Genomic DNA, 19516 nt, shown 5'->3' on the forward strand with positions numbered 1-19516 from the left:
GAATGACAGTGCATATATATGTCAAACGTTCTTTGGGCCCTCTGTGGTAGTGAAATCGTATACACACGGAGTCGGTCATTCCTTTGGAACCCTTCCTTAATTGGAGTCGAATCAAACTTTTAAGTATATATTGACAATATGCTGTTGATACATGTACATGTAGTGACCTATAGCTATAGGATCTTGATTCAGAGTCATATCTCAATGATCAGAGTCAATACTTAGTGGGCAGTGCGATTTAAATTATGATACAAACCTTGTCAATTAAGTCAGTATTTTGAGTCATAAGAACATATTTTATTATATAATCTGTTCAACATAAATAGATTTGGCAGCAAGCATTGTCATTATAAACTTTCTTCATGAGGCATTTTTTTTTAATTGAGCCTAATTACACGCTATTCTGTACCAAGATTTTTTTTTGTCGAAATATGATCGATAGTGGGAATCTCCCACCACTTTCCCCAATATTTCAAGTAATCTAAGTTTTCCTTTTTTTGTTTGGCCTGTCAATTTTTTCCAAGACTTAATTTTTATTTTTTATGGGAGGGGGTTGTTTCCTATCCCCCCCCCACTTCCCTCGAAAAAGGGTGCTGCGTATCTGATGATACAACCAAGGTATAAAATTGGGAAGGCGCATGCATCTTTTTTTAATTTGATTAATTTTGTGAGTACTTCATTTCGTGCATGTATATGAATATGGGACTTTAAATAGTGAATTTGATACCACTTTACGGACAAAAAGTTTACTGCACTGTCATTCGTAAATATATGGCCAACATAATAAAGCTGCAATTAATTGTCAATTTGTTTTTTCTTGTCTATTTTCAGCTTGAATTATAAGAACCGGTCAACAATTTTAACAAGTAATATTTTTCAGTTTTATTCAAAAAGGTGCCATAAATATAGCGTACACATATGCCTTTTAATCTCGCTTTTCAGTTATTTTATTTCAATTGTTATAAATATTATGACATAATAATATTTATATTATGCATTTCTTTACAGCAAATTTTTAACTCTAAAGCATCTTATTTGCAAATAAAACATTTTTTTTTTCATTTTCTCAGTGTAAAAAACTTTGGAATTTTTTTAAAATAAAATAATTAAGAGCTAATATCGGCCTTGTCTTAAAGATCAATGAAATAAAATGTGGCATTCCTCCTTAAATTAGCGAAATTTAAGTGGCATGGTCAAAAACAGGCAAATTCCCAGGCTCTCTTAACTGAACTAATTTAATAAAATAAATGACGAATGATAATTTTATATAGTGCACCCCTTAAGCAAAGGGAGGGTAGTCCTATATAGACTTATTCGTCATTAATTTTATTAAATTAGATGGGGAGCGCCTATGGGTATATTATGCGAGTAGGAAGTAATGTAAAATCTTCCTCATTTTGACAACTTGACATGATTATGACCAGTAAAAATGCTCTCAAATATTCATGATATTTACGTGTATTTTTCATATAGAGGAGAAGAAATATATTATAATATATAGAGTCGGATAATGAGATATTTCATTATTGATTAATTTAACGTACTATAGAATTTTTTTTGAAATCGAAATACTATAGATTCATGTAACCATTTGAAGCAAGATGTTAAATGCACGAGTTCCCTGCCCTTGGTAATTCAGCGAGTTATTTCCCGTGTTTCGAGCTCTTCCGTTTTGTTTTCCTCTGCTCCAACATGACACAGTATTGACTACAGTAAACAACCAAGACAAACAACAAAACATGAATATCTTCATCTCAGGATTCGCCATCCTCAGCGTACTGTGTGCAGTATTGTTTATTTACACCAGAACTGCTTTAACAACCATCAGCGATGCCGCTTTCAAAAATTTCCAACGTGTCTATTTGGTCGTCTACCTGCTGGCCATGGGTGAGTGCACATTGATAGCTATTATAAATAATATATTAAATTGACCAGCAAGTATTTACCATTGTACGTAAGGCGTGGAACATATAAAATGACTGCTGATACTCATGGAACAGAGTGCCACGTGTAAGACAGGATAAGTATAGCCAAGGTCTAACGAGGTTGCTTTGACAGTGTGCATTGTCGTAAGAAGGATTTAAGTTGAAGTCCTATCAAATGTCAAGCTGATCAGCTTGACCGATGCAGTTGTAAAAACACTGAAGCTACATGGTACTAACTTGCACAGCATCTCTAGCATTCATAAATGCATATAAAAATTGTATCAATTACAAAATGCAAAAGGGAAGGGGGACATGTATATATCCTGGTTTCATTTAGATAATTCAGTGAATTAGTAGACCATGTAATTCTGTTACACTTGAAAGATAATTGAATGTTTGAAAGAAGACACACTGTCCCCCATTTTCCGTGATGTATTATGTAATTAACCCGATGTGTTAGATCCAAAACTGTCAACATGTTTTACCTTCCTGAATCCTGATAAATAATCAATTGGCAAATACATGAAAGCCATGCAGAAGCTCAGATTTTTCTTGATCATGGACACAACTCGAAGATCTTGGGTTAATAAGGTTGTTGACTGTAATGGAAGCTAGTTGATTTAAGGGAATTTCTTTGAAAAGAATTGATTTATCAGACAAAGGGGTGTGGGTGTGAATTTAAGGTTTTCTGATCAGAGAGGAGTTTGGGGGGGGGGGGGTGCTGTCTTGGTACTTTGGCCAGGGACATTAAAACGGGGGAAAATTAGCAAACTTTTCAACTACCGTTTGAAAGTACTGATAAATTCTGCACATGATGCCATAATGTTGGAAATATTGGACATAAATTAATTGTATTTATCTTAATGATTTCTTAGAAGAAAAATGATTAATTAAATACATAAATTTGCATACTAGTGTTTAGTTTTCTTTATCGTCAGCGATACTTGTTAAATTATTGAAATCATAAATGCATGTTTAATTAATTTCGTGTGTTAAGGGCATCATTATTGAATGGATAATTAATTAATTTATTGTGTTTTTAAGACATTCAAGTCCAGTTATGGCATGGTAGTGCAACATTCCATTCAAATTGAGTACACTTGTTGATTGTATAACCAGTTAGATTTTGGTTATAAAGTTATAAAAGTAATTCCTGGACTATATCCGTTGTTTAGCGTAAACGGGGAAGAAGGAATGTTGGCGGGTAAAAAGTAGCGGCGCTGTGGGGCCGTAATACAATGCAAACGAGAAAGGTGCCGTATTCCTTATGGTCTTCCAATATAAAGTCCAAGAACTGGTAAAATTAGGTTTCCGAATTTATTATGGACGATGGTAAATAACAATGAACATGAATTTTAACAAAAGTTTACAAGTCTTAACCGAGTTGGATGTGGCCGGTAGAGCATCGGGCCTCCAAACTGAAGAAGGTATAATGGACATAGCTTTTTGTAAGATAGAGAGTAAACAATAATTGAATTATGACACTAGCTGAGTTAATTGATAGACAGGTGTGTTTCTTTGATGGAATGGACATAAAAGACATTGCTAAATAATTATATAAACAAAGTTATTGATATTAGACTAACAGGTCCTGAGGCATTTACACCTAATGAGTATCAATTCTTTTGACACGTCACTTAAAGTCAATTGGAATGTCTTAATCCTGTTTCAAAGAGAATGAGATTCAATCAACTAAGTAATATACACACAATGATAATAGATAGAGAATTTAACAGATAAATGTCCAAATTTAGTAAAATATGTTTAAAGAGTTATTTATTTCAAAAACGTTAATTTTGCTCGGTGATAATATCCTTCGAATCTAATTGTTTAATTGACCAGTGACACTTTTCGGACTCTTGATCTGTTGTTACAAAGAGACAGAGTGCTGTGTCTCAAGAACTGTTAATCTCTAATAACAGCACTGTGTAATTATCTGCGTTTTTTTTAATGTCCAAACATCAAAGCGTCATTGAGTTTATTTAATTAATCCATACCTGTGAATCCTTCACTCATTTTACTAAATGTCAACACCTGTCATTTATTTACTCATTATGTACATTCTTATAAATAGTCATGTATAATTTCAATCATTAGTCTGGAATATACGAAGGCCAGTCTCGGCCAGTCCGACTCGTCAGGACTCTGAGTCCGGGGCAACTTCTGCCAAATCCGACTCGATCATTTTTAATATGTCTGTTTGTTGATTCATGTAAACTATTGCCATCGTTGAGACTCATCTAATAAATACGGAATCCTTCATCATTTGTTTTATCTCTGGAATTGCATATTGGTGGAACTTCGGGAACACGGCACACCTATACTTTGTTTTTACCTCACGGCCACACAGCGCCTCTACCTATACCTCGTACCCCCCTACGCCAACGTTCCCTCACCCCGTTCGTTCTGCAAACAACGGATGCTGTTCCAGACGAATTCCTAAGTACCGTCCAAATCTACACGGTCACAATTGGTGGATGAATCCTAAGGGTAGCACAACGCCCGGGGCCGCTGCATATATTTTGCAGTGGTCAGATCTCAAACCTCTTCAGCAAGCGAGTTCCCCCATTGAACCACTCTGCTCAACGTATCAACGATGGACAACCACAGTGAACAACATTCATTGTCAACACTTTCAACATCTCTCTTTTGACCACCAGGATACTCAAACCTATGTTTCAGTTAGTGCTTACCGGTGTGTACGTCTACAAGAACATGAAAGAACAGAATCCGAAAAATAATTAAAGTGAAATTTCTTTCCAAACACGAGGACGTGTTTTTCCCGGAGCGGAGGGAAATTATCACAGTGAAAAATTCACTGTTCAAGAAAGAACTTTATTTTGGACTTTACTTTTCAATTTTTAAGTTGTGTCATATTTTATTTCTCACGATATGTTTCGCGAATCTAATTGTTTAATTGACCAGTGACACTTTTCGGACTCTTGATCTGTTGTTACAAAGAGACAGAGTGCTGTGTCTCAAGAACTGTTAATCTCTAATAACAGCACTGTGTAATTATCTGCGTTTTTTTTAATGTCCAAACATCAAAGCGTCATTGAGTTTATTTAATTAATCCATACCTGTGAATCCTTCACTCATTTTACTAAATGTCAACACCTGTCATTTATTTACTCATTATGTACATTCTTATAAATAGTCATGTATAATTTCAATCATTAGTCTGGAATATACGAAGGCCAGTCTCGGCCAGTCCGACTCGTCAGGACTCTGAGTCCGGGGCCACTTCGGCCAAATCCGACTCGATCATTTTTAATATGTCTGTTTGTTGATTCATGTAAACTATTGCCATCGTTGAGACTCATCTAATAAATACGGAATCCTTCATCATTTGTTTTATCTCTGGAATTGCATATTGGTGGAACTTCGGGAACACGGCACACCTATACTTTGTTTTTACCTCACGGCCACACAGCGCCTCTACCTATACCTCGTACCCCCCTACGCCAACGTTCCCTCACCCCGTTCGTTCTGCAAACAACGGATGCTGTTCCAGACGAATTCCTAAGTACCGTCCAAATCTACACGGTCACAATTGTTTCAAGTCTTATAAAAAAACAGATTTAATTATCTTTTAATAGAGTAAGATCTATGAATTGATTTAGAAATTTGATCACATGCTGATTAACATTGATGGTCCATGGATATTTAGTTTACTAGGCAGTTTGTAAATTCCAAAAAATACAACTTGTGTTATATATTAATAAACAATTTCATGTGTAGTATCTAACTTGAAAACGTTGGTAAGAGAAGGCAACGTCATTGATTTAAGATCATTTATCAGACTAAATATATTACTGAGAAAATATAACTTTAATCGTGTCAATGTACCTCTAAATGGATATTTGACATCTGACCTAATATAGAGTATAGACATGTTTCAGGTACTTGATTTTATGCAGGTTTAGGCAGCTTTGCAGTAAGTGGAAATTGATAACATAAGTGTGTTGTCATACTTGTGGACTGGGACAGATCCTAGTCAGTCAAAACTTCAGGAAATGGGCCTACTTCTAACTTGTCTATATAACCTGTAGATGTACTGATATTTGATTGTATTTGATTGACAGAATCAACCATTATTGATAGTGGAAAATATAGTATTGCATGCTTATACATGTACCGCATAAACATATGTTTAAATACATTGATTGGTTCAGTTTACAGTGTATTTTTATAACCATTTTAAAAGCCACCTTTTTCATCAATTGAAAAAAAAATTACATTTTAATATTTGATATCTTAAAAACAATTGGGAAAATAAAATTAATACAATGTATTCGGAAAATGACCACATATCCTAGGGGAAAACTTCCTATAATTGACCTTGGTTTTAGGCCATGAAAAACACTGACTTAGAATTGTTAGATGTCAAATAATAGATATTTAAAAGGGTCAGGTTATGAGTATTAAATAGAGGTCACATCATTGATACATGTGGATATTGATTAATGTTACAATGTAGATAGTGAGTACTGTGCTCTATATGAAAAAAAAATCTGCTTAATAGGCATAATTATATTGTTAAAATGATAGACAGTGCATGTCCATTAGTCAATAATATAATCAGGATAAAACATGTATAGCTTTGAATTTTATTCCCCACCATGACTATATGCATGACTTAGGTAAATATGTCCATATTCTGTCCAGTTAAAACCCTTCCATCCTTCCCTCTGTGTGACTCAGTTTCAAAAATACTATTCAAGGTATTTTCATAAAAATTCTTAAGTGGATACAGATTTGTGAAAAATTTAGTCGTTAAAATTTTCTGGCTTTGACCTTCTGTTTGCATGACTCTGACCTATTTTTTTTTTCATTTAGTTTTAGATTATTTTCAACAACATTGTTCAATATACAGTTGAACTTCGGTGTCTCGAACACTGATATCTTGAATAACATGGATATATCAAAGTGATTTGGAAGTCCCAACTACTTATTCTCTAATTATTTTACCCTTGATATCTCGAATCCTTGGATATCTCAAATTTTTTTCTCACTCCGATCGAGCTTGAGATAATGAGGTTTGACTGTATTCTCACCAACCTTCTTATCTTTTGCATATTTTGGACAGTAATGTTGATGATCCATCTATGTAAAGCTCTTTTGATTTATTTAGTGATATATGAAAATGATGAACTTTTGTGGTTTTTATTTCTTTACAGCGGGAGACTGGCTACAGGGCCCCCATGTCTACGCCCTCTATGACAGTTATGGCATGTCAACACACCAGATTGAGGTCCTATTTGTGGCTGGGTTCGGGTCCAGTATGATCTTTGGGACAGTTGTCGGGTCCTTTGCTGATCGATAGTAAGATTTACACTATATTGCAAAAGATCAAAACAAAGCTAGATCTCTCATTTTAAAGACTTGCTAAAGAAAATTTAAGCTTAATTTTCCTACACAATTTAACAACAACCTTCTTGGTGCATAGTTATATGTTTAAAAGTTATTGTCTATTTTAGTGGAAGAAGAGCTAACTGCATTCTGTATGGATTTCTATATGGAGGAGCATGCATTACCAAGGTAACAAACACTAGAAAGTGTCAGTTATATGATCAATTTAGCCCCACTGTGGGGCCTGAACCAGGAAGTTGAAGTTTATGTGTTGTATATATGGCAATTACTTTTCATGACTCCTAGGTAATATGTTATATTAACACTAGTTGCAGTAAATGGAAATTTTTTATGGGGTAAAGTTTTGCAATTTGGCCAGTGGGAGTTATTTTTGCCTCCAGTTATAAAAGAAAAATTACCTCCATTTCAATATTGCAGATTTAATTAACATAAAAAACTATGTTACAGTATAAATTTATTATATCAGCTTAATGAAGCATTGTTAAGCTGAAAGTATTCCCAAGATTTTCTTATTTAGCTTCTTGAGATATCGCCCGGAAACGAAAGTGTTACAGTGTATCATCTCTTTCTCCATTATGTAAACAGTATTTCCTCAGTTTTCCTCTCTGAATGTTTCATGATTTCATGTTTTAAAACATTCTGTGAATTTTTCAGCACTTTAACAACTTTTACATCCTGATGCTGGGGCGACTTTTGGGAGGAATCGCCACCTCCATCCTATACAGTGCCTTTGAGTCCTGGATGGTGTATGAACATCATAAGGTAGGTGGATCCTAGATTTTCATTTTTTCTTCTTTCATTAAAATTAATTTTTTTCACTTGTATATTTTATGAGCAGCCTTTTCTGCTCATTTTGGAAGAATACTACATTAAATCATTAAAAAAAAAATGGAAAAATTAATATAGTTAATTTGGGGAAAAATTTACCACATTTCTTAGGGAAACTGCCTCTATTCATCTGTGATTTTGGGTCATGGTAAACAATGAAAATGCAACCTTTATTCCTGAATTCCTTAAGTGCTGTACATTTAATAGCGTAATTAATTTGGAGATAATCATGGTATATTTGATACACAAGTACATGTATGATTGTTGGTCTGAACATGAACCAGTATTGTACAACTTTTAAAACATGCTTAACTCCCTTAATACGTACTGGTCTAATTATTGGAGGAGCTATTTGTTTAATGGTTCAGAAACAGATGTTAAGGAAGCTCTAAACACTAACAAAAAGTGCTTTTTGGACTTGGAGAAAAATATATCATATAAAGGTGTGCATATTGAGACTATTCAATTCATTTTCAACATAGGGTACCTGCCTTATTTCTGCAGGAAAAATGTTCACAGACAATTGACTATACGTGAACAGAAATCACTGTTGTTTACCAACATTGGGAAAATTAATGGAAATAAAGATTTCAATTACTTATTCTTGGTCTAATATAATGCTATGAATGTTTTAATCTATTGAAAATTGTGTAATTAACTATAACTAACCATTTTTTCTATCTTACTTCTAAGGGCAGATCACTCTAACTGTATAAAACTACCCTACAATTAGAACTCTTTAGTGTGCAGTGTTCAGAGCTTCCTTAAAGAATAATATTATCCTTCCCAGATCCTATATAGTATCCATTCCCCTGGAAAGAAATTACAAGATTAGATTTTGATTCTGATTAGCATGTGTGCACTGGGTTATTTAACATGTTCAATTTAATTTGCATACATTCATAAAAAGAATTATTAGTTTCTTTTCATGAATTGAGATTAGATAGAAGAAAAATCAATGAATCTTATAAGTGGTGATTATATTGCAGAAAATCTAGATGTAGTGATGGTGACAGATAAATGCATGTTTGTGTATAAAATCCATATCAGAATTTCTTAACAGATGTTACAAACCATATATCAATTTTATTTTAAGTACTGTTTTGATGGTTATCTCTTTAATAAATGTTTTTTTTTAAATTTAAAATTTGATTTTGTTGTATTTGTAGAGAGGATTTGACCAGGAATCCCTTGGAAATATTTTCAGTAATGCTGTGTTGGGGAATTCCTTGGTGGCCATTCTAGCAGGCTTGGTAGCCCAGACTTTTGCAGACAGATTTGGATTTGTGTAGGCAGAGTTTAAAATAAGATAACCCATATTAAATTAAAAAGATATCAATTAATAAAGAGACATATTGCCATGCATATTTTATAAGGCTATTGATTTTTTTTCTATAAGTTGAAAATAGGAATTTCATCTTTGATTGTTAGACACTGTAACTTTAATAAAATGTATTATGGTATATTCAGAATTTCAAAATTGAGTATAAATTTATTAATCCCAATTTGACACAGTCATGAATAAGCACTATATAGTAATTACACACACATGAAATGTACAGATGTATATTTGACCAGTTACATTTTGTATATATTCAATTTTTAAATATGTGCTTGATGTAATCTTTACAACTTAGCATTCAGAAAAAAAAAACGCAGAATACCTCCCCAACCCCATCATCCCCTCCTTAAAAACAAAACATATTCAAAATGTTGTATTCATACAGTTCAAGATATTATTACTTTCTTTAATCTTTTTTTTTCCCCAATTATCATGAAAGTTATCTGTAAAGGAAAAAAAAAATGAAAAAAATGTGACAAGCTTTACCATCACATATATTTCCAAGATACAAAGCAAACAACCACAAAACCAAACTCAATAAAGCTTTGATCCTGCTAATAATTGTATTATTAGTACACATGCACCAAGTGAACATACATGTGCATGTAATTTCTTCATTGTGAACCTAACAGATGAAATTCAATTCTTTTGTATCATAGCTATGTCTATTATTTACAGGGCCCAGTTTGATGTGGCTCTTTGCCTGTTATTCACAGGGCCCCGTTTGATGTGGCTCTTTGCCTGGTATTCACAGGGCCCCGTTTGATGTGGCTCTTTGTTTGTTATTTACAGGGCCCCATTTGTTGTGGCTCTATGTTTGTTATTTACAGGGTCCTGTTTGATGAGGCTCCTTGTCTGTTATTTACAAGGCCCCGTTTGATGTGGTTCTTTGTCTGTTATTTACAGGGCCCCGTTTGATGTGGCTCTTTGTTTGTTATTTACAGGGCCCCGTTTGATTTGGCTCTATGTCTGTTATTTACATGGCCCCATTTGATGTGGCTCTTTGTCAGTTATTTACAGGGCCCCGTTTGATTTGGCTCTATGTCTGTTATTTACATGGCCCCATTTGATGTGGCTCTTTGTCAGTTATTTACAGGGCCCCGTTTGATTTGGCTCTACGTCTGTTATTTAGAGGGCCCCATTTGATGTGGCTTTTTGTTTGTTATTTACAGGGCTCCGTTTGATGTGGCTCTGACTGTCCTGACTATAATGACAATCATTATTGTGTTTACGTGGGGCGAGAACTTTGGAGACAAGACAGGAAACTGGAAACAAAACTTTACAAACGCACTGGTAGCCATTCGCAATGGTAATAAATTATAATGCTGTTATGTCCATAACACAGTTTTAAACAATTTTGATTTTCGTAATGATATTTTGAAAAATTAATTATAAAATTAGATGATAAGTATAAACATCAACTTTTGATTACCATAGTAGACTTTTGTTTGACCACTAAGAATGAATTAAAAGTCCACTGAATGTACAGTTAAAGCAAGTTAATTTTTGTACCCTATTGTTTTACAGATACTAAAATCTTATGTTTGGGACTGATTCAATCCCTGTTTGAGGGCTCCATGTACATCTTTGTGTTGGAGTGGACCCCTGCCCTGACTCCAGAAACTAAACCAGGCTCAACTGAGAAACATGAATCCATCCCTCATGGTCACATTTTTGCTGCATTTATGGTGGGTGGATTCCAATAACCCCCTTCTCAATACGTTAAAGTATTCAACAAAGATTTGATGATAAATGCTTGTTTTGTGCTGCATATGGTCCAAGCATACATGTAATTGTTGAGAAACTGTTGACTTTTACATAGCTACATAAATAATATATTTAAAGTTCATAGCATGGTGAGAAAAAAAAATGCACATCAGAAGTATATATGTACAATCACATGAACTGCATGTTAAAAATTTGGACAATACTTGATAATAGGTGTATTTAATTACAGGTCTCAATAATGATAGGATCATCCATCTTCAAACTTTTATCTAAATATACCAATGTAGAGTCCTTTATGAGGTAGGTATTCACGATAATGTAAGTTTTACCCAGTATTTGTTTGACATACATGTACTATAGATGCTTATTTTACGCTTGTACATGTACTTTATATACACCAAATGACTAAATGGCATCAAATCATAAGAAAATGAATTTGTAGTGAACTGTTGGTCATGAATTTTTACATCTGATTATAAGCAATGTAAATATAAAAAAAAGCAATTTTAGTTTGCAAATAGAGCTTCTCGTTAAAGAACGTGATATTAAATTCCTCATGTATATTTAGGAATCTACAGTATTTCAAGAAGTAAACAAATACAAGACATGTATAATGTTTGGTTTAACTTAACTGTGGAGAAATTATTCATTAATCCCACGCAGCACAGTTAAGGCTGCAGTAAGGAGGCGGGGCCTAATTTATACGGGAAATGCTTACTATGACATCACACAAAAATATAAGTTCTTCAAATTACCACAAAATGAAATGATTTGCTATTTTAAACTGTTGAATAGCTTTAAACTAGATCAATACTAACTAGTGCATGCATTATTGTCGTTGGTTAAATCCCACACAGCAATATATAAACAATTCACTGATCGCAATGCACTTGTCAATGTGACGTCATATCGTAAAATTTGACGCCGTTTGTATGCAGTGAGAGGCGGATCAAGTTATATTTATACAATGAAAAAGGTATTTTGTAATTATATAAAATATAAATTGTAGATATATAAGAGGCGATTAACTTGGATGCGATGTCTATTTTATGATTTTATTCATATACTTCCCGTACATTCCCTAGACAAGCGATACTGTCGTATATTTCTTTGCAGATTCATTGAAGGGTAATAGAAGGGTCGTAATAAATCGATATATTGCAAGGGCATACCCTCAATGAATTACGACAAGCTTTTACACATAAACTCAAGAGGTATGAAGATATTTGAAAAGTGCTGCGAACCTGTTGAAATCTTGCAAATGAATTAATTATATCTATATTTAATGTACTTGACCAGCAAAATATTCAACATACGGTCTGACAAATGTAATTTTAGCAATTAGATATAGTAGAATCTATATAGGTTTGCAGCACTTTTCAGAAACTACAAAGAGTGTTGAAAATAATTATATTTTAAACTTAGATGATTGTTTAACTTGGTTATGCCCTTGCAATATTAGAATTTATAGATGACCTCAATACTTCAGGTATATTTGCTAAAATCACCTGACTGCCACATCACGTGACAAGTCTAAATTAGAAATCTAATCGTTCTCAACACGTAGTTTTCAACCACATTGCATTTGTCTGATAATAGTAAAGTCCTAAAAAGAAACGCCCATCCTTGTAAATAATGTATTTTCTATCTAAAAAATTCGCCGATATTTCCATTTGGCACCTTAACTGTACTGCGCACGTATTTTCTTACGTAAACAATTTTCCCAGGAGCATGAAGTAACACAATTCTCAATTGAGAGAAAAAACAAAAACAAAAGAAGGTAAAATTTTATTTAAAGTTTTTTTTCCCATTTGTTTGACTCAGGTGTAAACAAAGAATTTCTTCTTTTTATTGTAGAGTTGTTTTATTCACTGCAGCAGTCTCGCTTACCACACCTATTTTATTCAAAGGGGTAGGTCTTATTTTTACTTCAAACATGAAAGAGATAGTTTATAATTGCACGTAAAACTCAAAGTGCACAGTAACATGTATTACCTTTTCTGTAATAACCAGATTTCCACTACTATCATGAAGCTGCAAAAAAAAAAGAACTTTTAGCTTGGTAATTTTTCAGAAAAATGATAAACGATTCACCAGATAAATAATAAAGCAAAACATGCTTATAATGATGTGCCAGGGATGGATGGTTTTGCTTCATTATAAACATAATTTGTTACATCGGTTAAGTCCACAATATATTTTAGAGCCCCTGGGAATGAAAATCACTATGCTGTAAGCATCAATTCATTATTGGCATGTTTGCTATAAGCATGTTTTACTGTAAATGAGAAATTTTAGTTGTTTTGTGATGCTGTGTTTTTGTCTGTTTTCAGCACCAGTTAATTGTGTTCTGCGGGTTTCTAATATTTGAGTGTTGTGTTGGTATATTCTGGCCATCCTTAGGACAGATGAGAGGGAAATATGTCCCCGATGATAGTAAGTACTCTCTCACTCGTCCTTGTTACATTTCAGTGAATACATGTAGTACACTGCAGCCATAAATGAAATTCATATCTTCCCATATTATTACTACCTACTGCTTATCTGTGTGGGATACCATGATTTTTTTTCCTAAAGGATGAATTAAACCATGCAGTTTTATTTTGAAATTATCAGAATAAGATTTTGAAGTAATATTTTCTTTTTCAGCTCGATCCACCATCATGAATTTCTTCAGAGTCCCATTGAACATGATTGTAGTAGTGATATTATTACAGGTTTGTGCTTTTCTATTATTCTACATTAAATCTACTGTATAAAAACTGCCATATATTCACTACAATTATTTTTGACTACAGAACCTGCAGATGAAGGTGATATTTGAGTGCTGTGTGGCGTTCCTTATGTTGGCCACCGTCTGTCAACAGTGGTTATACAGGTCAGTACCACAGTCTGATAAGATGGCTTTTTATAGCTTTTATTGACAAGCATCTCGGCAGGTAGTGCTGTATTTCTGTTTTATCATATCACCTGTAGTGTACATGAATTTACAAATTTGCTAAAAAAACATTATAGTTCTGCTATTTTGAACATATATGTAAACTTAGGAACAACAAAATCACTGTATACCTGTATAAGAACAGTGGAAAAAATCACGCTGAATTATTTTCACAATTGATGTACATGTAGGACTATGAAATAAAGCTATGATCAAACTTTGTAAGTTCATGGATATAATGTACATGTATTACTCTTGTTTGTTTGTTTTCTTCTAAGTCTTATATTTTCACATTTTTTTTACTTATTATTAATTCTTAAAATAACAGCAAATGTATTCTTGAACATAGTTAATCATTTTGGAAGAAATTTCCCATACAACTTTTCAGAAATGTGTCCAATACTCCTCTGGCTCTGTGCAATGTTTGGTTTGTTTTGTTCTTTCAGCGTAGCTGCTGAACAACAAACCAGACAAAGGGGGATAATCCAGGCTTGATCATAAACTCAGAAAGTACATGTCGGTAATAAACATCTCAGCATCTATTCTTTATAGCATTAGAAATACAATGTTTACAATAAATAAAGAAATACATAATCCAACTTTAAATGATTAGCAAATTTGAATGTTCTATATCAATTTAATATACTTGTATTAATGTATACAAATGTCATTCTTCAAGAAAATCATTATTATACATGTACATGTAAATTGTTTATTTCAATTGAAGTGTAAAAAAAACAAGCCTGGATTTCTTCAGTTACATAATTATTAAATAATTTAATATATAAAGCTCAGCAAGGTGCATTTTCTCCTTACTAGTAATCTGAGTTTCTGTATTTACTGGTACAATACATCCTTCATATTCCTTTGCTCTAATATATTGCTGATCTTGTTGAGTCAGAAATACTTAGTCACTTTTTTTTTCTTTTGCTGCTGATTTCAGAAGAGTTAGTAACATTAAACAGGCTTGAATGCAAGGTATCATGGTAAATGGGAAACACACATACATATACTACATCTCATGGCAAAAAATTACTACCTGCCCAAAAATTAGGGGAAGGAATTTAAGACCAAAAAAATGCATGTACTTTTTTTGAGCTGGGTAAACTACGGTCATTGCTCTGTGAATAAAGTCCATTGGTTGGGTAGAAATGGTATTAATTGTAGCATTTGTCTTGTAAAAAACTAAATTCATGGACAGTGCTTCAGAAAATAAACTGCATGTGAACAGAGTTGAGGAAAATTTATCTGCATATTATCTAACAAACTGGGATGGCTCTGATCCTAACTAACAGCATGAATACTTCTACCAAATGAAAGTAATGAATATTTACTGAAGGGTTGAAGTGTGAAGATAGGTATGTGCTTTGTTAAAGTACTTGTCAAAAAAACTTTTTCATTCAATGTGATTCCAACTTCGTCAAGCAATAAATTGGTGACATATTACATTGTAGGTATGTGTTCTTTGTTTATCTATGAGAGTAATTGTAGAGTTAGTATTGTATTACACCTCTGAAAGGTTAAGTCAGTAAATTCTAACAACTTTAATTCACAGAAAACATGTTTACATTAACTCATGACTGTATCTTTTTTTTTTTCGCCAACTATAACAAAAGTACTAATTAAGTCTTAAAAGAATGCACCATTGACAAATTTCATAGATCATGAAACAACAATGGCTGTACCTGGAGTTTCACTAGAATCAGATTGTCTTGTATTTTATTCTTACAGTTCAGCCCAGCAGTCCCATGCCCTGGAAACAAAGAAACCACTCCCTGAAGAAGCCGAGATTTTAGTATCAGAGGAAATGGCTTAAAGAACAGGCGTATCTCAAACATCAGTGGGCAGACTTGTGATTGTTAAATCTATTGCAACAATTTTTTTTTTTTTTTTTGAATAATTTGGAGATAAGAAAAAAATAATTAGGCAATATATCATTAACTTAATTAATAATACAAAACTTTGAATGTGATATATGTGTTCATGTGAATACGTTTTAATTATGACAAACAGTGACATGAAATTTGTAAAAGATTATATGTGGTACAAAAAAATATGACTTCATATTAAGCAGTATATTCATGTATTTATCATGTTTATGGAATGAAGGTGTCTCGAATTCTAATTTTAGCAGAACATTTCTTTAAGGATTCAATAGAGAAACTTTGAATATTCATTGATTTTTTCTGTCGTGAAAATAAAATCTAATTTGAAATTATTTATTTCTGACCATAGAAAAACATTATATGGTATTCATTCAAATTTCATACATACATGTATCATTTAAAGGGGCATGGACACAATTTTGAAGTTTATATCCATCAAAAGTTTCGGTAGAATGCCCCTCATCCCCTTAAATGACATGCTTGATTGCAATTTACATTAATTTTGTGTAATCACGATATTGATGCATGTATATTATGTATCTTTACACTCAATCCAATATAATATTTTATTTTCTCTAAAATTAATGATGAAAGTATTTTTCTGGATAAAACTGTATGTCTTATAAATCTTATTACAGTACTATATATAATTTTCATGTTCATAATGCATGTTGCAAAAAATATATATATATATGTTTATACTGTAATGTATTTTAAAAGCAATCAGATTATATTCATCATGAATTTTTATAGAAGAATTGAAACATTACGTAGCTTGATGGTTTGACCTTTGACATGTAGATGAGCTTTTTTTTTTGTCAAATGTTTGAGGTGAGGAATCTCAGATTCACTCTGTTTGTGTATTGTTAAATTTAAGAATGTACGTTTGTCCTACAAATAATTTTAGTCAGTGTATGTACCTGTATGCATTCCAACATATCAGTTAGAGAATGACAATAAATGTCTGTGTCCTGTGGGAAACACTGAAGATTGGTGTTGTATAGGGTTTGGGAGAGTTTGTGATGTTAAGAAACAAACTTGTTTGTTGAAATTCCTTGCAATTTCACTTCATATGATTTTTATCATCAGATTTTGATACACCAGTGAATTAATTGTCTGTATTGCACTAACAGAGTGTTTAATGTAGAGTTGGATTTGGGCAGCCATTATTTTAAAAGTACATGTACATTTTAATGGCATGTTCAAATCTGCTTGTCTTGTTTGTTGGGTTAATCATGCATTTCTGTACATTTTACTTTCATTGTACATGTATGTTTATATACTTTGGCATAGTCCTTTTTGCACTAATTCGTGCTTATGTGCATGTAAATGGATAGCATGTATTAAATTTATCTTAGTATGGATATGGTAATTTCAGGTTGCACCAAATGTCCCATATCTACATTGGCACTAAATTAAGCACATTCCTATACTGTAATTTCTCAAACTTTTGTTTAATATAAATTATTTTTATAGTCATGAGGAATTTACTTAGATATTTTTTTTCTTATTTAAAAAAAAAAAAAATCAGAAGTGACAAATAATTTTTGATTTATCTGTCTCATAGGTTAATCCAGATGAATTAATTTATGTATTACAACAAACAACTTTTAATTCTAGTGATTATAATGATAATAAGAAAGATCCTTAAAAATTATGGAAAACTAAATATCAGATCAAGAAGCTAAGAAGTCCTGACTGTATTATGTATAATGTAATGCTTTGTAGCTTTTATCCATAATTTTCCATATTCACCAGCAATGATATGTGTGTCTCTATATTCATCCTACTTAATAATAATATCCATTCTTTGTATTGTTAAGTCCATTTTATGTTGTTATATTTAAACTTTTGTTTGTTATTTCTTATATTCAGAATCTGTGGGTGTGTAACATTGCGCTGCTAGTTATTAATAAGAATATTTATGTACGTAAACCAAATAAATATGGATGAAATCTAAATGGGTTATCAAGTTTGTTAGGTATACATTTATGTCATTTACAGTGCTGTAGAGTTTAAATACTAAAACGGACAAAAACGGGTCCACAGAACAATGTCATCTTTAATTTGTCTTCAAAAATGCTGAAGAAAATCTATGCAGGACCAATTGTGTATACCCTGAGTATGTGTTGACGTGTGTTGATTTTAACAGAAAAATCAAACTACAAGAAATATGTCCATAGGACATGAATGCCCTGCTGAGGGTATATTAGTAATGCAACATGAAAATTTGAAGTTCGATGAGTATATCTTGAATATTTTTTTTCAAAATTGAAAATGAAATGAAAAAAATTGGATATAGATGATGAGCTTACATAAAAATAAATGGTTTCTTTAAAACTAAGCAAAATGCAAATTAAAGAAAAGAGAGGTCAAGGTCACAGGAGAGTTCAAGGTCAAAAGTTTTTGATGCAGTTGAATAGCTCTTACTAACCAATATGTATCAGCATATTAAGTTTGATAGCATAATAATTTGAATGTTTTTTTTTTAACTGAGCTAAACACTAATTTATAAAAAAAAATGAGGTCAAGGTCAAAGAAAAGGTCAAGGAAAAATTATTTTGATGGAGTTGAATAAAATACATCAGTTGAATAGCTTACTTCAGTATGCAACAGCAAGTTTGATAACACTATCTTGAATAGTTTCTTTAAACTTGAGCTTAACACTAATTTAAGAAAAGTGAGGTCAAGGTGAAAGGAAAGGCCAAGGTCAAAAAGTGTTGATGCAGTTGAATAGCTTTACTTCAGTAAGTACATGTATCAGCATATGAAGTTTGATTACACTATCTTGAATGGTTTCCTTAAAACTGAGCTAAACTCTAATTTAAGAAAAGTGAGGTCATGGTCAAAGTACAGCTCAAGGTCAAAATATGTTGCTGCAATTGAATAGCTTACTTCAGTATGTATCAGCATATGAAGTTTGATAGCATTTTCTTGAATGGTTTCTTTAAAACTGAGCTAAACACTAATTTAAGAAAAATTAGGTCAAGGTCAAAGGAATGGTCAAGTTCAAAAAATGTGGGTGCAGTTGAATAGCTCTCATCAATATGTATCAGCATATGAAGTTTGATAACACTATCTTGATTGGTTTTTTTAAAACTGAGCTTTGAACTGAGCTAAACACAAAGCGCAATTGAAGGACGGAAGCTGGACATGACAAACTCTATATGCCCGGGTCATATTCATGGTGGGGTATAACAATATACATACATTTGTGTTTTGCTAAGAAGTCATACAACTAGGAAAAAAAGATATTCGGTAATGAAAGATTACAAAGCACACTTTGACAAATGTAATCTGTAAGGCAAAATCTTGCACTAAAATGAATGTTCTGGTACTGTGCATCCGTAGATGCAACACCTATGCAAATTTTGTCTCGATAGGACTTAGTCTATTGGTTACATGGAAATGAACCTGCTCTTAAAAACTTTAATCTGTTCGATCATCTGGAAAACAAAGTTCAGATCTAGCCTCTGAAGCAAGTCTGGTAGCATCC

General features: G+C 32.6%; 1 protein-coding gene across 2 annotated transcripts; it reads left to right on the forward strand.

The window, feature by feature from the left end:
- The first annotated feature begins 1643 nt into the window (after positions 1-1643).
- Positions 1644-17981, forward strand: LOC133195606 (molybdate-anion transporter-like). 2 transcript variants are annotated; one of them, XM_061331494.1, is made up of 14 exons: positions 1644-1887; positions 7106-7250; positions 7406-7466; positions 7953-8060; positions 9296-9414; positions 10641-10777; positions 10996-11156; positions 11426-11496; positions 13054-13108; positions 13530-13632; positions 13846-13913; positions 13995-14074; positions 14581-14654; positions 15866-15896. In XM_061331494.1, the coding sequence occupies exons 1-13, from the start codon at positions 1740-1742 to the stop codon at positions 14627-14629; spliced, it is 1305 nt and encodes a 434-aa protein (XP_061187478.1). In that variant the 5' UTR covers positions 1644-1739; the 3' UTR covers positions 14630-14654; positions 15866-15896. The 2 variants fall into 2 exon arrangements, with proteins under 2 accessions (XP_061187478.1, XP_061187477.1); XM_061331493.1 differs by lacking the exon at positions 14581-14654 and having other exon boundaries at positions 15866-17981.
- Positions 17982-19516: the final 1535 nt, after the last annotated feature.

Source organism: Saccostrea echinata, unplaced genomic scaffold (genome assembly GCF_033153115.1).
Source record: "Saccostrea echinata isolate AGI-Se365-2 ecotype Australia unplaced genomic scaffold, CSIRO_AGI_Sech_v1 ptg000029l, whole genome shotgun sequence".
NCBI lineage: Eukaryota > Metazoa > Mollusca > Bivalvia > Ostreida > Ostreidae > Saccostrea > Saccostrea echinata.

What these genes read in the sequence shown, in the direction of transcription:
- LOC133195606 (XM_061331493.1), top strand. Translation starts at nt 1,740, where the DNA reads ATGAATATCTTCATCTCAGGATTCGCCATCCTCAGCGTACTGTGTGCA. An exon ending in GAGGAGCATGCATTACCAAG is followed by an intron (nt 7,467 to 7,952) that starts GTAACAAACACT and finishes TGAATTTTTCAG; the next exon opens with CACTTTAACAACTTTTACAT. An exon ending in AATGTAGAGTCCTTTATGAG is followed by an intron (nt 11,497 to 13,053) that starts GTAGGTATTCAC and finishes TTTTTATTGTAG; the next exon opens with AGTTGTTTTATTCACTGCAG.